The 19,835-nt window shown below is 41.8% G+C and overlaps 1 protein-coding gene across 1 annotated transcript in view; it reads left to right on the plus strand.

Annotated features, from left to right (window-relative positions):
* LOC106597376 (cadherin-7) overlaps positions 1–19,562 on the plus strand; it is a 135,137-nt gene extending 115,575 nt beyond the window's left edge. The window contains exon 12 of the mRNA XM_014188578.2: positions 14,191–19,562. Coding sequence (XP_014044053.1) covers positions 14,191–14,696 — 506 coding nt within the window. The 3' untranslated portion in view covers positions 14,697–19,562. The remainder of the gene's footprint in view (positions 1–14,190) is intronic.
* The last annotated feature ends 273 nt before the right edge of the window (positions 19,563–19,835 follow it).

Here is a 19,835-nt window from a genome sequence, read left to right on the forward strand (position 1 = left end):
GGGAGAGAAGAACAAGGCCCCAAGCTAAGCTGTCCCCACTGAAGCAGTGTGGCATTTCAGAGTTTTTTGTTGTTGTTATTTCCATTCAACACATTCGTCCCGATTCATGGCCCTTTTAATTGCACCTGGCCGAACTCATTTGTGTTCAGTAGGGCAGACTAAATAAAGCATATTTATGTGGCTGAATAATTGTAATGAGGCAAGCTTGGAGTTTCTGTTCTTTTCTGTACTCTCGAGGCAGTCTTAACGAATTTCGGGGGAGCTCCTCAAACAATGACAGCAGCTGTTCCAGAGGTATCTGTGCGGTCACAATACTGCACTGTTGTTCTCTCTACCTTGTAACTCTGGAACCAGAAATAGATAAACCATAAATAGAGAGGTCACGTAAGGTCATCTGACATAAACTCAGCAAAAAAATGAAACTTCCTCTCACTGTCAACTGCGTTTATGTTCAGCAAACTTAACATGTAAATATTTGTATGAACATAAGATTCAACAACTGAGACACAAACTGAAAAAGTTACACAGACATGTGACTAACAGAAATTGAATAATGTGTCCCTGAACAAAGGAGGGGGGGGGGGGGCCAAAATCAAAAGTAATAGTCAGTATCTGGTGTGGCCACCAGCTGCATTAAGTACTGCAGTGCATCTCCTCCTCATGGACTGCATCATATTTGCCAGTTGTTGCTGTGAGATGTTACCCCACTCTTCCACCAAGGCACCTGCAAGTTCCTGGACATCTCTGGGGGGGAATGGCCCTCACCCTCCGATCCAACAGGTCCTAGATGTACTCAATCGGATTGAGATCCGGGCTCTTCCCTGGCCATGGCAGAACACTGACATTCCTGTCTTGCAGGAAATCATGCACAGAACGAGCAGTATGGCTGGTGGCATTGTCATGCTGGATGGTCATGTCAGGATGAGCCTGCAGGAAGGGTACCACATGAGGGAGGAGGATGTCATCCCTGTAACGCACAGAATTGAGATTGCATGCAATGACAACAAGCTCAGTCCGATGATGCTGTGACACACCAGAGCAGGACGGACCCTCCACCTCCAAATCGATCCCGCTCCATAGTACAGGCGTCAGTGTAACGCTCATTCCTTCGCCGATAAACGCAAATACGACCATCACCCCTGGTGAGACAAAACCAGACTCGTCAGTGAAGAGCCTTTGTGTCATCCGTTTCGGGAAAGTGCCTGCGTAATTGCGCACCCGACTCACTCAGGTGCTTCGCTCTATCACATTTGACATTGTCTGGTAACATTGAGTTAATTTGCACACAAAAAAATCATACAATGATGGAATGACCTGTGTGTTGTCCTGTTTATTGCAGACAGAGAAGAGCTCTTAATCATAGCCTCAATATTTTCCCGCCAATTGAATATAGTTGCGGAGAGTCCCTGTAATCCTAGATTAAGATGATTCAGGCAGGATAAAACATCACCCATATAGGCCAGCACCTGAACACGAGAGTTCAGGGACCTTACTTTAAAAAAGTTAACAATTTTCACTGTAGTATCCAAAACATCTTTCAAGCTGTCAGGTATTCCCTTGGCAGCAAGAGCCTCTTGGTGGATGCTGCAGTGTACCCAAGAGGCGTCGGAAGCAACTGCTTGCACGTGCGTTACCACTCCACTAGGTCTCCCTGTCATGGCTTTTGCGCCATCAGTACAGATACCAACATGAGCAGCAGCTACGTTTGGCTACATACGGACCGTTAGTGGAATTCCTGGGAGAGAGTAATGGTAAATGTGATTGTATGTTAATTATTTGACTAGGCTACCTGTATTTGACATTGTGTTGTTATTTCGCTGAACACTAGATGGTTTAATTTTATTTTTGGCAGTGAAACGAGGTTACTCAGATGAGAAAAAAAACTCACCTAAATGTATAGCCCCGTTGGAAAACAGTTTGAAGAATTAAAAAAAAAAAAAATTATAATAATGTATTTAAAAATATATATATATTTAAAATGTGAATCACATTTTTACTTGGCATACCCCCGATGGCATTGCCCGTACCCCTGGGGGAATACCTGCCCCAAACAAACAATAACCCACTCTCAGAGACAACTGGTAAATAGTCCCTTATAGATGAGTTTTTAATTTTTTTATTTTACCATTATTTTACCAGGTAAGTTGACTGAGAACACATTATCATTTACAGCAACGACCTGGGGAATAGTTTCAGGGGAGAGGAGGGGGGATGAATGAGCCAATTGTAAACTGGGGATGATTAGGTGGCCACGATGGTATGAGGGCCAGATTTGGGAATTTAGCCAGGACACTGGGGTTAACACACCTACTCTTACGATAAGTGCAATGGGATCTTTAATGACCTCAGAGAGTCAGGACACCTATTTAACCTCTCTCGGGTATGTGGGACAAAATCGTCCCACCTAGTCAACAGCCAGTGGAATCGAGTGGCGCGAAATACAAAAACCTTAAAAATGCTATAACTTCAATTTCTCAAACATATTACTATTTTACACCATTTTAAAGACAAGACTCTCGTTAATCTAACCACATTGTCCGATTTCAAAAAGGCTTTACAGCGAAAGCAAAACATTAGATTATGTCAGGAGAGTACCCAGCCAGAAATAATCACACAGCCATTTTTCAAACTAGCATATATGTCACAAAAGCCAAAACCACAGCTAAATGCAGCACTAACCTTTGATGATCTTCATCAGATGACACTCCTAGGACATTATGTTATACAATATATGCATGTTTTGTTCAATCAAGTTCATATTTATATAAAAAAACAGCTTTTTACATTAGCATGTGACGTTCAGAACTAGCAAACACACCAAAAACTTCCGGTGAATTTACTAAATTACTCTTGATAATCGTTTACAAAATACATAACAATTATTTAAAGAATTACAGCTACAGAACTCCTTTATGCAATCGCGGTGTCAGATTTTAAAATAGCTTTTCGGCAAAAGCACATTTTGCAATATTCTGAGTAGATAGCTCGGCCATCAAGGCTAGCTAAACAGACACTCGCCAACATCGAGGCTCAGTATACTCAGAATTACTTGTAGAAAAATTGGATTACCTTTGCTGTTCTTCGTCAGAATGCACTCCCAGGACTTCTACTTCAACCACAAATGTTGTTTTGGTTCAAAATAATCCATAGTTATGTTCAAATATCCTCTGTTTTGTTCGTGCATTCAGGTCCCTATCCGAAGGGTGATGCGCGGACGCATGTCGTGACAAAACAATTCAAAATATTCCATTACCGTACTTAGAAGCATGTCAAACGCTGTTTAAAATCAATTTTTTGGCTATTTTTCTCATAAAATAGGGATAATATTCCAACCGGGCGACGTTGTTTTTGTTCAAAGGCTGAAAGAAAAACATGGCCACTTCTCTGGGCCGCGCATCTCCTGTCTTTGAGCCACCAGCCTGACCACTCACAAACAGCGCTCCTGTACCTAGCCCAGAGACAGCAGAGATCTCATTCCACTTTCTGGTGCCTTCAAAGAGCCTATGGGAGCCTTAGAAATTGTCACGTTACAGCAGAGATCCTGTATTTTTGACAGAGATGCCACAGAAGCACAAGAAATGGTCAGAGAGGGCACTTCCTGTATGGAATCTTCTCAGGTTTTGGCCTGCCATATGAGTTATTTTATACTCACAGACACCATTCAAACAGTTTTATAAACTTTAGAGTGTTTTCTATCCAAATCTACTAATTATATGCATATTCTAGTTTCTGGGAAAGAGTAGTAACCAGTTTAAATCGGGTACGTTTTTTATCCGGCCGTGAAAATACTGCCCCCTACCCTAGAGAGGTTATCGTCCCATCCGAAAGAAGGCACCCCACACAGTGCAGTGTCCCCAATCACTGCCCTGGGGCATTGGGATATTTTGTTTTAGACCAGAGGAAAGAGTGCCTCCTACTGGCCCTCGATATTCCATGATGTCAGTCAGTCAGGTGGCTCGATGCCGGCAGAGACTTCTATTGCATTAACATTGAAGCCTATCTCAGCAGGACCTCACTAAAACCCCGGTTACAGCCCTACCTCTAAAAACTATAATATTGTTATCATAAATGGTCTGCACTTGTATTTATAGCTCTGTCCATGAGTTAAAGAGTGGCTATATTTCTCCAAGCCCCATCCCTCAGCTGTTTACCAAAATCAGTGGTCGGCTGTCGGATTTGTTACTGTTCGAACTGCAGATTGCCCCTTTAAAGTTGCCATTACACCTCAGCAGATTCACATCTGACATTTTTAGGCAACATATTGATGACCATTATAAAGTAATCTATTATTGAACGAATTGGCCAATGAAATGTCAATGGATGACGCTTTCCATTGTCTTTTTAAAAGTGAAGCAAAAACTGTGTCAGTATTTGGTGTGTCAGTCAGACACCCAGTTCCCCAAAAACCAGTGGCCTGTAACAGATAATATACAACAGTGACTGTGTCTCAATCTGTTCCCTTCATTCTGGCTGACAAAGACTGTCATCGTGGTGATTGGTGAGTGTTGACTGGCCCCCATTCAGCTGAAGTACATCATCGCTCTCTTGCAGTGTTGATTTTAGCATGTAAATCTTGGTTGGGCGAATACAATATATATATATATATATTTTTTAGATGCACGCCAGCAAATCCACTACACAACACAACACTAAACAATACATGAATTGCATTTTAACGGTGACAAACGTTGCCCACAAACTGTTAGGGCCTACATAAAGCTGTCCCAACAGCAGAGCTTTACCCTTCAGCACCATGGAGTGAATCCTTACCACCTCTAAACCTGGCTATCAGCAGAGCCTTGTCTGGCAGCAAAACAGTTCATTCAGCCTCATTTACTGCCTTTAAAAAAACATAGCTGATATGGCTGACTTTCTTAAACAAATGCGGTTTCTACTGACAATTGATTTGATTTGAACTATGGCATAAGGGAACGATGAATGGATAAGAGGCAATCCGTAATTTTGATTTAGACATTAATGAGCGAACTAATATAACTATTTGTACACCAACAGAATTCAGAACATGGGCCTTTCTTACAGTATTGTCTTTGTACACTAAGTCAGAACCATAGGATAAACAAAGGTGAATATAATCAGACAATGAAAGCTCTTTTCCATGATGACAATGAAAGCAATATTCGATGATTACATTTCTCTAAAACAGGCAATAGGCTACATGTGTACCACCAAGTTAGAACAGTAGGTGAAATTATGAGGGGGGAAAGGTACCAAATTATTAAGGTGAGGCACATGGGCTACTAACAGCTTACTACACAACATACACTTAGTATCACTTTCTTAGCTACAGTATACATATCTCCTTGGCATATTACATAATTTATACAGCAGCATACAAGACATTTTTAGACCCATTGTGCTGTGCTCACTTAAACAGGAAGGTTCTCCAGATTTATGGGGCTTTTAAGACAACTGGGAACTCTGAAAAAAACAAGGTTGAATCATGATGTCAGTAAACTTCAGGTCGGAGCTCTAGAAAGAGGCCCGAGTTCTCGAATTGGAATTCCGAGTTGGATTACAGTTCAAAACGTATTTTCCCAGTCAGATCCCAGTCAGATCTCGTTTTTTTCAGAGTTTCCAATTGTTTTGAACATGGCAGAAGTCATGCTGGATTGACAGTATGGCCAATGTATTCAACCTTTTCTGGCATATAGTGTATGGCGTGTGAATGTTTATCCCTTTAAGCTTGGAAAAGAGACCCTTACACCCAGACTTGGAGCACACACCCACTCCACCGAATAGCAGGCAGAGGAAGCAAAATAGTGATTGCTTTGCAAGGCTTGCAGTTAGCCACTGATTCCTTCCAAACCACTCATTGTTGAATTTGCGGTTTCCAACTTGTTGTGTAAAATATATGTCCATGAGCACCGATACGTTTTATCTGTAATTTTTCTTCATTTGACAAGGACTGAAAAGGATTTGCCAGTAGATTGTCTACACGATTTATGGTGATAGCTGCTTGATAGCTAAGATTTTGAAAATATAATGTTGACATGATCAGTCCCATCAAAGTTACGGTAGATATAAAGTGATTTGACATCATTTTATCTGTGGCCAATGACCTTGAGCCTTCTTGGATGGGCACTTCTAATGTAAATCTATGGCAACACCCAAGGGGATTTCAACTTTCTAGCTCTCCCTGTAGATTTTGCGGTGACCCACCTGCCCTGAATGACAGGTCGCCACTGCTCTCTTGACATAATATGTCAAACACTCTATTTGTCCTTAAAAGGACCAAGTCTGGGAGAGAGAGAGAGAGAGAGATACAGTTGAAGTCGGAAGTTTACATACACTTAGGTTGGAGTCATCAAAACTCGTTTTTCAACCACTCCACAAATTTCTTGTTAACAAACTATAGTTTTGGCAAGTCAGTTAGGACATCTACTTTGTGCATGACACAAGTAATTTTTCCAACAATTGTTTACAGACAGATGATTTCACTTATAATTCACTGTATCAGAATTCCAGTGGGTCAGAAGTTTACGTACACTAAGTTAAACAGCTTGGAAAATTCCAGAAAATTATGTGATGGCTTTAGAAGCTTCTGATAGGCTAATTGACATCATTTGAGTCAATTGGAGGTGTACCTGTGGATGTATTTCAAGGCCTACCTTCAAACTCAGTGCCTCTTTGCTTGACATCATCGGAAAGTCAAAAGAAATCAGCCAAGACCTCAGAAAAATAATTGTAGACCTCCACAAGTCTGGTTCATCCTTGGGAGCAATTTCCAAATGCCTGAAGGTACCATGTTCATCTGTGCAAACAATAATACGGAAGTATAAACACCATTGGACCACGCATCCGTCATGCCGCTCAGGAAGGAGACGCATTCTGTCTCCTAGAGATGAACGTACTTTGGTGCGAAAACAGCAAAGGACCTTGTAAAGATGCTGGAGGAAACAGGTACAAAAGTATCTATATCCACAGTAAAACGAGTCCTATATCGACATAACTTGAAAGGCCGCTCAACAAGGAAGAAGCCACTGCTCCAAAACCGCCATGAAAAAGCCAGACTATGGTCTGCAACTGCACATTGGGACAAAGATCGTACTTTTTGGAGAAATGTCCTCTGGTCTGATGAAACAAAAATAGAACTGTTTGGCCATAATGACCATCGTTATGTTTGGAGGAAAAAGGGGGTGGTTTGCAAGCCGAAGAACACTATCCCAACCGTGAAGCACGGGGGCGGCAGCATCATGTTGTGGGGGTGCTTTGCTGTAAACTTCCGACTTCAACTGTATATATATGATAGAGAAATATATGAGAGAGAGAGATAAGAGAGAGAGATGAGAGATATGAGAGATATGAGAGCGAGAGCGATGAGAGAGAAATATGAGAGAGAGAGAGAGATGAGAGAGAGCGATATGAGAGAGAGAGCGATATGAGAGAGATAGAGATATGAGATAGAGAGAGACATGAGAGAGAGCGATATATGAGAGAGGTATGAGAGAGAGATATGAGATATAGAGAGAGATGTGAGACTGAGAGAGAGATGTGAGACTGAGAGAGATATGAGATGGAGAGAGATATGAGAGAGAGCGATATGAGAGAGAGATAAGATGAGAAAGAAGGAGAGAATGGAACAACATATGGCAGAATCTTGCCTCCATCACCCATGCTCACAAACACAAAGGAAGTCCTCATTCATGTTGTATGTCATTGTGCTAAACGTTATTATTTTCAGTTTATTGAAAGAGAGAGAGAGAGAGATAGAGAGAGAGAGACTAACAGTAGCTTGGCTCATTATATAAAATGTCGATGACAATGGGCCCGCTGCTAATGATTCCTCTTGTTGTCTCATTGATTTTGCAAGATGGATTGTTTTCTCAATTCAATTACGGAAAATTGGGCATAATGTTCAATTGATTTACCGCACATTTTGCCCATTCTTCTTTGGCTGAATTGCCGTGTTGCTGTGCCTTAAGTGAGGCCTGCCACGTGCAATTTGTACCACTACTGTTGAATCAGTGCACAGGTCCTTTTGTGGCACGTTTAATTTTCTATATATAGAAGTGGTGTATCTGGTACAAAATACATGTTTATTTTGTGTACACACAGTCGTCTATTAAGTCAATGCCACAAAGCGTGACCGACGAAGCGTGCAATCTGTAAAACCACAGTTGAATGAGTGTGCATGGGGTCCTTATGATACGTTCATAATCGAAATACAACATCTATTCAACCGTCGGTAAATGTAGATGTATTAGGAGTCGTATCTGTTTTTATTTTGTTTATTTTTATATAACCTTTATTTAACAACATAAGTAAATTGAGAACCAATTCTCATTTACATTAACGACCTGGCCAACAGGCATGAATTGCAACGGTGAACTGGACAACACACAATACCACTGAAAATACAGAAAACACAATATACAGATGAAAGGTACTTATCGATCAAATATCAGACAAAGATTGGTTCATTTTGATAGACATATTAGGGGTATCTGACACAAAATGCATATTTAAGAAGGAGTACATTTGTTTATTCAGTCAGTGTTACAAGCTGTGTTCATTTGTTTACTGTACCCAGCAGTCTTTTCAATTGAATGGAACAACATATGGCAGAATCTTTTCTCCAGCACCCATGCTCACAAACACAAAGGAAGTCCTCATTCATGTCGTATGTCATTACGCTAAACGTTATTATTTTCAGTTCAGCGCTTGTCCAAATTCATTTATTTGTATTTATTGTGTGCATAATGGACAGTAGGACAAAGAATGACCAAACAATACCCCTTCAAGGTTTCATTATAATAACCAAACAATACCCCTCAAGGTTTCATTATAATGACCAAACAATACCCTCAAGGTTTCATTATAATAACCAAACAATACCCCTCAAGGTTTCATTATAATGACCAAACAATACCCCTCAAGGTTTCATTATAATAACCAAACAATACCCTCAAGGTTTCATTATAATAACCAAACAATACCCCTCAAGGTTTCATTATAATAACCAAACAATACCCCTCAAGGTTTCATTATAATGACCAAACAATACCCCTCAAGGTTTCATTATAATAACCAAACAATACCCCTCAAGGTTTCATTATAATAACCAAACAATACCCCTCAAGGTTTCATTATAATGACCAAACAATACCCCTCAAGGTTTCATTATAATAACCAAACAATACCCCTCAAGGTTTCATTATAATAACCAAACAATACCCCTCAAGGTTTCATTATAATAACCAAACAATACCCTCAAGGTTTCATTATAATAACCAAACAATACCCCTCAAGGTTTCATTATAATAACCAAACAATACCCCTCAAGGTTTCATTATAATAACCAAACAATACCCCTTTATTCTTAGAACCCTTTATTATTCTTAGTACCCTTTATTATTCTTAGAACCCTTTATTCCAAGCTGGAAAGTGGCACCAACATTTCTATGCATACATTGCCTCACTACCTCTGGGTCTTTTTTTGCCCCTCTCCTCTCCTCCTCCTCCTCATCTCCCCCTCCTCCTCCTCCTCATCTCTGTCTCCTCTCCTCCTCCTCATCTCCCTCTCCTCTCCTCCTCTCCCTCTCCTCTCCTCCTCTCCCTCTCCTCTCCTCCTCCTCATCTCCCTCTCCTCTCCTCTTCCTCCTCATCTCCCTCTCCTCTCCTCTTCCTCCTCATCTCCCTCTCCTCTCCTCTTCCTCCTCATCTCCCTCTCCCCTCCTCCTCATCTCCCTCTCCTCTCCTCCTCATCTCCCTCTCCTCTCCTTACTTCCCCATCATCACCCACTCTCCCTCCTCCTCCCCATCTCCCTCTCCTCCTCCTCCTCCCCATCTCCGTCTCCTCTCCTCTTCCTCCTCATCTCCCTCTCCTCATCTCCCTCTCCCCCTCCTCCTCCTCCTCATCTCCCTCTCCTCATCATCTCCCTCTTCTCTCCTCATCTCCCTCTCCTCTCCTCCTCCTCTCCTCTCCTCATCTCCATCTCCCTCTCCCCCTCCCCCTCCTCCTCCTCCTCCTCCTCATCTCCCTCTCCTCTCCTCCTCCTCCTCATCTCCCCCTCCTCCTCATTTCTGTCTGCTCTCCTCCTCATCTCTGTCTCTTCTCCTCCTCCTCATCTCCCTCTCCTCTCCACTCCTCCTCCTCCGCTGTTGCCTTGCGAAGACGTAGAGTGATGTGACCAAACACCCCACCCTCCACATCCACCCTCCACCCTCTGCTTGTTTAGCCCAGGGAGGTGGTACAGTGCCTGGGGATGAGGTATGGGTTGGGCAGCTTCCATATTTTAGCCTGGCGGTGGCAGCGTTAAAGGATGGATCATTAGACGTTTGCCTCCCCTTCCTTGCTTGCTCACTCAGCAGCGACGGGTGTTATTTTCAGCTCTGGGAGTATAGATCTGACTCTGATGGCGAGATGAGGGGTCTTGGCAGGCAGTTTCTCTAACCCCCGATGGGTGGACTGTGACTGTGTCTCGGGGAGTGTGTGTGTGTGTGTGACACAGAGATGTGTGTGTATCTGTTAATGTTTGTGTGTGCATGTGTTCGACGAGGGGAGATGTATAGCATAAGCTTTAAATGCAAGCAGCTGTGGATATGTGTGCACAGCCCATGTCGTCAACTGCTCAACAATGGAGTGTGCAGTGCGGCAATAGTATATTAGTCTTTAAAGGGGTATTTCATGCAAAATCTATATTTGGGTCACTTTACCCTTACCTTGAGTTGTGTCTGCAGGCCCATGGTGACAGAGTCCACAATAATCCATTATTTACTTCAGGCTGGAGTTAATATATTGGCATCGTCAGATTTCATGAATGGAAACAGCTGAACCAAACCTGCACTGCAACGCAAAACTTCCTCAAAAACACTTTCCCTTTAAGTTGGTGTGCTGTTTGATTTTGGTATAACCTAGAGCATGTCCCTTCAACTTTGCTTTTGGCATTTTACGAGTAAATTGGTTTATATTGTTTAAGACTTTTTTTAATTTTACGATAAAACTTTTCTATCTTGTCAAAAGGTACCATCGAAAATAGAGAAAGAGAGAGGTCCTACGTTGACATGCTATGCTACGTTGACATGCTATGCTACGTTGACATGCTTTGCTACGTTGACATGCTTTGCTACGTTGACATGCTTTGCTACGTTGACATGCTATGCTACGTTGACATGCTTTGCTACGTTGACATGCTATGCTACGTTGACATGCTATGCTACGTTGACATGCTACGTTGACATGCTTTGCTACGTTGACATGCTATGCTACGTTGACATGCTTTGCTACCTTGACATGCTATGCTACGTTGACATGCTTTGCTACGTTGACATGCTTTGCTACGTTGACATGCTATGCTACGTTGACATGCTATGCTACGTTGACATGCTATGCTACGTTGACATGCTTTGGGGGCCGCACTTGGACCGTTTGCTTTTTTAGGGGTGGCTGCTTTATGACTGGCATATACTCCTGTATTATTACTCAGATAGACATATGCTGTGCTCATTTCAAGGATTTAGCGCTGGCCTGCCCAGGGTAAGCAGCTTGTGGGAGCAGCCAACTGCATGGGGACACTCACCGACTGCCCCCCACACAAATGGCACCCTATTCCCTATATAGTGCACTACTTTTGACCAGGGCTCATAGGGCTCTGGTCAAAAGTAGGGCACTACAGTATATAGGAATTAGGGTACCATTTGCGACACAGCCACTGTTAAACCCTGATATGTAAACAGGTTTGTCTGGTTGTTTATCTCTGTGTGTGCACGTTCCAACAACACGTGCGGGCCAATAGCATATTTCCCAAAATCTAAATCTTGCAAATCTCGTGAAGCCATTTGGGAGTCCATTGAAGGTAGATGGAGATAATTTTGGATATGTCAAGCTAAACCAGAAGTAAACCTGAAATATCCTGAAATCAACCTGAAATAACCTGAAATCATCCTGAAATCAACTTGAAATCAACCTGAAATCAACCTGAAATCATCCTGAAATCAACCTGAAATCAACCTTGAAATAACCTTAACTCAGGACTGTGGTGACTAACACTTTTTCCAGAGAGTGAGAGGGGGGGGGGTCTGAAAACCCAGTGAATAACATTGGCTTATTGTAATAAATCTAACACAGGTAGTATCTACCCATGGTTCCGTTCTCCACCACTACTGGCCCTGTGTCTCTATCCATCAAATTATTTCTCAGAGCTTGCCTCCCAGGGTCTTGTTTATGGGGTTGTTGATTTGGTTAAGGGTCGTGTTGATGGGGTTAAGGGTCGTGTTGATAGGGTTAAGGGTCTTGTTGATGGGGTTAAGGGTCGTGTGGATGGGGTTAAGGGTCGTTGATAGGGTTAAGGGTCTTGTTGATAGGGTTAAGGGTCGTATTGATGGGGGTAAGGGTCGTATTGATGGGGGTAAGGGTCGTGTGGATGGGGGTAAGGGTCGTGTGGATGGGGTAAGGGTCGTGTGGATGGGGGTAAGGGTCGTGTGGATGGGGTAAGGGTCGTATAGATGGGGTAAGGGTCGTATGGATTGAGTAAGGGTCGTGTTGACGGGGGTAAGGGTCGTGTTGACGGGAATAAGGGTCGTGTTGACGGGAATAAGGGTCGTGTTGACAGGCATAAGGGTCGTGTTGGTAGTGTTAAGGGTCGTTTTAATAGGGATTGTGTTGATGGGGGTAGGATCGTGTTGATGGGGGTAGGATCGTGTTGATGGGGGTAGGATCGTCTTGATGGGGGTAGGATCGTGTTGATGGGGGTAGGATCGTGTTGATGGGGGTAGGATCGTGTTGATGGGGGTAGGTTCGTGTTGATGGGGGTAGGATCGTGTTGATGGGGTAGGATCGTGTTGATGGGGGTAGGATCGTGTTGATGGGGGTAGGTTCGTGTTGATGGGGGTAGGATTGTCTTGATGGGGGTAGGATCTTGTTGATGGGGGTAGGATCGTGTTGATGGGGGTAGGATCTTGTTGATGGGGGTAGGATCTTGTTGATGGGGGTAGGATTGTCTTGATGGGGGTAGGATTGTCTTGATGGGGGTAGGATCGTCTTGATGGGGGTAGGATCGTGTTGATGGGGGTATGTTCGTGTTGATGGGGGTAGGTTCGTGTTGATGGGGGTAGGATCGTGTTGATGGGGGTAGGATCGTGTTGATGGGGGTAGGTTCGTGTTGATGGGGGTAGGATCGTGTTGATGGGGGTAGGATCGTGTTGATGGGGGTAGGATCGTCTTGATGGGGGTAGGATCGTGTTGATGGGGGTAGGATCGTGTTGATGGGGGTAGGATCGTGTTGATGGGGGTAGGATCGTGTTGATGGGGGTAGGATCTTGTTGATGGGGGTAGGATCTTGTTGATGGGGGTAGGATCTTGTTGATGGGGGTAATATCGTGTTAATGGTAGTACGGGTCGTGTTGATGGGAGTACGGGTCGTGTTGATAGGGTTAAGGGTTGTGTTGATATTAAGGGTCCTTAACTCACACAGGTGGCAGACAGACCTGTCTTAACATTGCCAGTATTTTTCAGTGTACAACCCAAAATTCTGAAGGAACACCTTTGTACTGTATAAGTCCACAATGGTCCTGGACAGAATTGCGATGGCTCTGTTTAGTTTGATGATAAATGTTTCCCCAATGATATTCATTGGCATACCATTTTTTCTTTGTCTAATCATGATTAACTCATCTTGGTACTCTGCCCTTTGTTGATAGGGATGCTGACTGCCTTTTTCTCTCTGTCTCTCCCTCTGTCTCCCCCTTTCTCTCTCTCTCTCTCTCTCTCAATTCAATTTCAATTTAAGGGCTTTATTGGCATGGGAAACATATGTTAACATTGCCAAAGTGAAGTATATAATAAACAAAAGTGAATTAAACAATAAAAATTAACAGTACACATTACACTCACAGAAGTTCCAAAAGAATAAAGACATTTTAAATGTCATATTATGTCTATATAAAGTGTTGTAACGATGTGAAAATAAAGGGAAAATAAATAAACATAAATATGAGTTGTATCAATGGTGTTTGTTCTTCATTGGTTGTCCTTTTCTTGTGGCAACAGGTCACAAATCTTGCTGCTGTGATGGCACACTGTGGTATTTCACCCAGTAGATATGGGAGTTTATAAAAAATTGGGTTTGTTTTCAAATTCTTTGTGGATCTGCGTAATCTGAGGGAAATATGTGTCTCTAATATGGTCATACCTGTCTCTCTCTCTCTCTCTCTGTCTCCCTCTCTCCACAGTGCTGGTCCTGTTGATCGTCACCATGCAACGACGGAGGAAGAAGGAACCCTTGATCCTGGACGAGGAGCGTGATGTGCGCGAGAACATTGTGCGCTACGACGATGAGGGCGGCGGCGAGGAGGACACCGAGGCCTTCGACATGGTCGCTCTGCGCAACCTCAACGTAGTCCGCGAGAGCGGCAGCAAGAACCGCCGTGACGTCACCCCAGAAGTGCCCACCCTCTTCTCGTCTTCCCGGCCACCGCCGGACAACGGCATCTTCCGCGAGTTCATCTGGGACCGGCTGAAGGAGGCCGACGTGGACCCGTCAGCGCCGCCCTACGACTCACTGCAGACGTACGCCTTCGAGGGAAGCGGCTCAGCCGCAGAGTCCCTCAGCTCGCTGGATTCGCTGAGCATAGACTCAGAGCAGAACTACGACTACCTTAGCGACTGGGGGCCACGCTTCAAGAAACTGGCAGACCTCTATGGCCACAGCAACGGAGGCAACCTCTTCGCCTCTTAGCCCTCGGTCGAGCCCCGCCGAACCATCAGCGTGGACAACAGAACAAACAAGTGAAGGAAACGGAAGGATATGAATAAGGATACAAGAAAGGAAATTTTAGATGACGATAGGATGATGCTGTACTCTGAGAGGACATTTGATTGGTGTGTATAAATGCATCAATGTGGGCTGAGAATAAACTGTAGGATGGTGGATTACCATTCAAAATGTTTTTTTTGGGCACTCTGCACACTGGCTGGATTTTTCAAACAAAGACATTTTGGAGATTTTGTTAGTAAATGTTTTAACATGATGGAAATGATGCAAAGCTTAAACCGTTGGGACGGTCTCCAGACCCGTTGGAAGAACCTCAACGCACAAATGTCCAGACTTTCTCATGTCACAATGATGTTCAAACGGGACGAGAATTGAACCGATATCTATGCTTCAGTGGTGTTACAACAGTGACATTTCAAGTACAACATCTTGTCATGGTGAAATGAACAGCCTGACCTCTTCAACTGGCCCTGTAGTCTGTCCCAGGGTTCACTATGATCTGTAACATTTGTTTCAAACTGATATTTAGAGGTTCACAGCTTTGCTGTAAAACCTATTGTTATTCTTAGATTATAATGTTTTCCTTGACATGGTAAAATAACTCAAGCATAGATTGATAACTTTTGTTCGAATTTGGCACACAGAAACTAGAGGCCATGAGTAACTTGGTCTAAAAGAATGGTACTGATTGACCTATAGGTAGCGCTGTTATACACAGTCTCACTTAAACCCTCATATCTGCCGCCCAGTTTGACCTACAGACTTTAAACTTTGTATGTAGGTGTCTTTCCTCATGCTGAACAAATTTACCTCAAGGACCCATAAGGCCAGCCAGGATACATTTTCCTTAATCTTGGACATTTTGGAAAACCTTTGAAAAACGTATACTCACGATAAAAATAACATAAATAAGGGATTGGTTAACAGATGGCTGAGTAATTATTAAATCTAGAAATCTGATTTACGTGTCCATTTAAATCCTTTCAATGTGTAACTTCTTAAGGTCATCAAAGACATTACCATGATGAACCATGTTAAGTTTGGCATTGATATCGTAAAGGCCAAATGTAGCTGTTTTTATATCAATATCAAAGAATTTCTTGTTAACAATTAAATACCTTACTGTAATAGTTTTCCATTGAAATGACCAACAATAGCTTTTTAGCAAATAACTATTTCTCAAGCAAGAAGGATTTTCTGGGAGTGGTGTAAGTGGGGATGGGAAAACTCAAAACTAGCTGTTATTGGCAGAGAGGTTTGGAACTCTTTGTTATTGGTTTATTAACCAATTTACCGCCTGGTGATATCACCAGGAGGTAAATTGAACTCCCACCCATGCAAACCTGCTGATTAGAACGTTCAGTGTAGATTGTATTTTCAAAAGATGGCAGAGTTATTGACAAATAAAAAATTGGATTTAACAAAAAATTTTTTACTGCAAATATATTCCACAGTGGCCTATCAACGTGAAACTATTATTGACATCCCTAAAATGAACCACACTGAATTATTATTACCAACTCATTCTTTTCATATGTAACACTAATGCTCAAAACCACATTCTCCTCATAAAACCATACGTAACTTTCACTCCATATTTTGATTGCTCTTAAAGGAAGATAGTTCCTACATGATAGAGTGCTTTGTTATTCAATTGATCTTCTGTCCTTTGTCATCCTGTGAACCCTGTTCATTGCTGCTGGCAGGCAGTTATATTTATGGAACAGATTCACAAAACAGGATAACTCCTTATGGATTTTACAGCAGGTTTTCATCAATGGTGGATTTGATCAATTCAGGCTTACTCTGGTCCATATTCAGTAGGGCTCACCGTAGCAACGTTTTTTGAAACAGAAAACAGAAATGGGTGTTTCTTATTCAACCGGTAATCCAGTAGTCTCTGTCCCTTTTCTTCCATTTGGTGCCTAACGAACACGGTCATGATCTACAATCCTATAACGGTATCTAGACACCTGTCCGATTTTTGTCCGCTCTCACGCTCAAGTTCCGAATGAACATGCTTAGATTGGCACAATGCCTCTGAAGTTCCGAATGAACATGCTTAGATTGGCACAATGCCTCTGAAGTTCCGAATGAACATGCTTAGAGTGTCACAATGCCTCTGAAGTTCCGAATGAACATGCTTAGATTGGCACAATGCCTCTGAAGTTCTGAATGAACATGCTTAGATTGGCACAATGCCTCTGAAGTTCTGAATGAACATGCTTAGATTGGCACAATGCCTCTGAAGTTCCGAATGAACATGCTTAGATTGGCACAATGCCTCTGAAGTTCCGAATGAACATGCTTAGATTGGCACAATGCCTCTGAAGTTCCGAATGAACATGCTTAGATTGGCACAATGCCTCTGAAGTTCTGAATGAACATGCTTAGATTGGCACAATGCCTCTGAAGTTCCGAATGAACATGCTTAGATTGGCACAATGCCTCTGAAGTTCCGAATGAACATGCTTAGAGTGTCACAATGCCTCTGAACGATGTAGCAGGGAGGGTGAGATAAGGCAAAGAGACTGGGGTTGGGGGGGTAGCGATGAGGAAAACACTATAATGTCAGAGCATGGAAACCTTGTAAACATCTGCAGTGAATGCACCGTATGGGTAAGTTCAAAATGTAAAGCTGTTGTGATTGTTTTATCTATCCTATGAGGTGTTCTAGCAACCATGATGGTTAAAATTGTTTTCAGTAGTTTTTTTTTTTTCATGGAAACATAGCTGTAACAGCTTTGGAAAATACAGTTAGTGTTGGAAAAGATTTACAGCAAAGCTGTGGGCACTTGTAAAAATACCAAGCCAAGGAGAATGTCAACTGTTATTTTGCATGCAGTGAGTAGAAATGGAACTGTAGGAAATCCAGGATGGAAAAGCAAGTAAAAAACAGCAGGGAGACAAAACAAATCTAGTTTTTGGTTAAGAGCTCTGATGTGGCCTTATACATTTGATGCTCATTAGTTGGAGAAAACATTACACCATAAATGGAACCAACACAGTTCTGCATATCCTTTTTCACACTATCGTGCTGACCCAAACCGTACAATGTTGGCAATATATTTTTCTCATTGTCCCATTTCAACAGTTTCATCAACTATAGTGGATGTGTAACACACCACCCCCATGCATATAGTTCAATAGTACAGTAAAATGTTACTTAAATCCAACAGGTATAATGAAGTACAATGCAGTCCAAATGCATTTATCGAGAGCAACAGCATAAGCACCTGCTAAAACCCCCCTTATAATATCTTCAGTTTCAGCTCATAACGATCTTGATTTATTATCAGCTATTTTGAGGCTGTTGAAAAAATGTATGCCTACAAATATCTAAAGTTGATTATAAACGTATAATATATGTTTTATTATATTATTCTTTACTATAATAAATCGTTAAACTGTTGGCTTGAAGTGTTACCAGAAATGAGGAAGACATGTGCCTATACTTCTTTAAACAGCCATCCACAGTACAGTATTTGAGTTACATAAAAACAATAAAACCTTTAATAGGATTCTTTTCAGTTAGAAAAACACATTTAATGAATACCTTTGGGTTTTCAATGAATGCATTTTAGCTAATCTCTACCACAACTGATAATTAAGTAATTCTGCTTCCAAAGTGATGATAATGAAGATTGAGGTTATTTTCTTTAGTAATGGTTGTCATCGTTAAGGAAACATAATTATTTGTTAACTGCCTTGCTAAATGGAATTTTAAAGAGATATCGAAATCTCGTCAGGCCTGGCTCAAAGTTCTAATAAATATACTGTTTAATTAAGCAGATTGCCAGAGATCATCTGTACTTGGATGAGACCGAAAGGGAGAGACTTTGCTTTACCACAAAAATGAGTGTATACAAAAAGATATATACACAAATTAAAACTATCGTCAATAATATTATGAGTTTGTTCTATATTTCTTTGGTATAGAAAGTTGGATTTTATCCATGAAGCATTTCATTTGCACCCATTCTTAGTTGTTGTTCTTGTTATGGTATTAGAATACTGCAAACCCTTAGGTTATAGTGGAGACTTAAGGTGTGGATGTCTTCATGTCATATATCCCACCTGTACAGCTGTAGGTACATTATTACTTGTGAGGGACGTACTAAATTACTAGAAACAGAAATAGCCCCGTTTCAGACACTGATTTGATGCATAATCACTTTTTCTGAATGGCAGCAAATACTGTAACGGTGGGTCCTGACAGTACCTTTACGGTCTTTCAAAAAAGTCAAAAATGTCAGCTTGTCCCACATGATAATTGATGCCACGAAATATTGATGTCATAATTCTTTTTTTTTTAAAGAACTTAAGCATTTAGGAGTACCTGCACGTCTCGTTTATTGGCTTATTTTTTTTTTTCTATTTTATATTATGTAAACAACTTTGTGATTATTTGGTTGATGTTTTTCTTTTTTTTTCCTTTTTTACGAAAGCATTGTATGTACGCACGGCTTGTTTTCACTCTGATCTGAGGAATATGACACCCGGTGAATATCAAAGTGGCCTTGCCTGTTAGGAAAAGAGAAAATGGACAACTGGTGTCAAGTGACTGATAAGGTGTTCACATGAGGGTATCCTCGGTCTCAGCGTAGACTGACGACATTCTGAACCCCAACACAACTCAACACTACTCAGCAGACAATCACTGCTCTGTTCCCCCCCCCCCAGCCCAGCCAGTCTTGTGTATTTGTGCATAGAGAGAGGAAACTGAAACTCACATTTTTTTTGTAAAGGAAATGTAAAGGAAATGCCGACAATGGCTCTTGACTGTAAGTCACCCGTTCAACTTTCAATAAAGTCATAAATATTGTTTCATTCTAGAGTTTTTGTCTCAAGGAAGTAACTTTTCACATTGCACCCTAACATTTCTTGAGGTTCACTTGCATACCGACTAGCTCTCACAGTCTCACGTCAGAATTAGACCATGTTTCTTATTAAAGTCAAATTTTGAGGGTAGTTGCAAATGTCAAATATCGATTTGTTTAAGGTTAAGTTTATCCATTATATCTGAAATCTTAAGGTTAGGCATTAACTCTGAATGGTTAAGGTAAGGGTTAAGATTTGGGATAGGCTTAAAACTAAAATCTC

The sequence above is a fragment of the Salmo salar genome, chromosome ssa03, assembly GCF_905237065.1.
Source record: "Salmo salar chromosome ssa03, Ssal_v3.1, whole genome shotgun sequence".
NCBI lineage: Eukaryota > Metazoa > Chordata > Actinopteri > Salmoniformes > Salmonidae > Salmo > Salmo salar.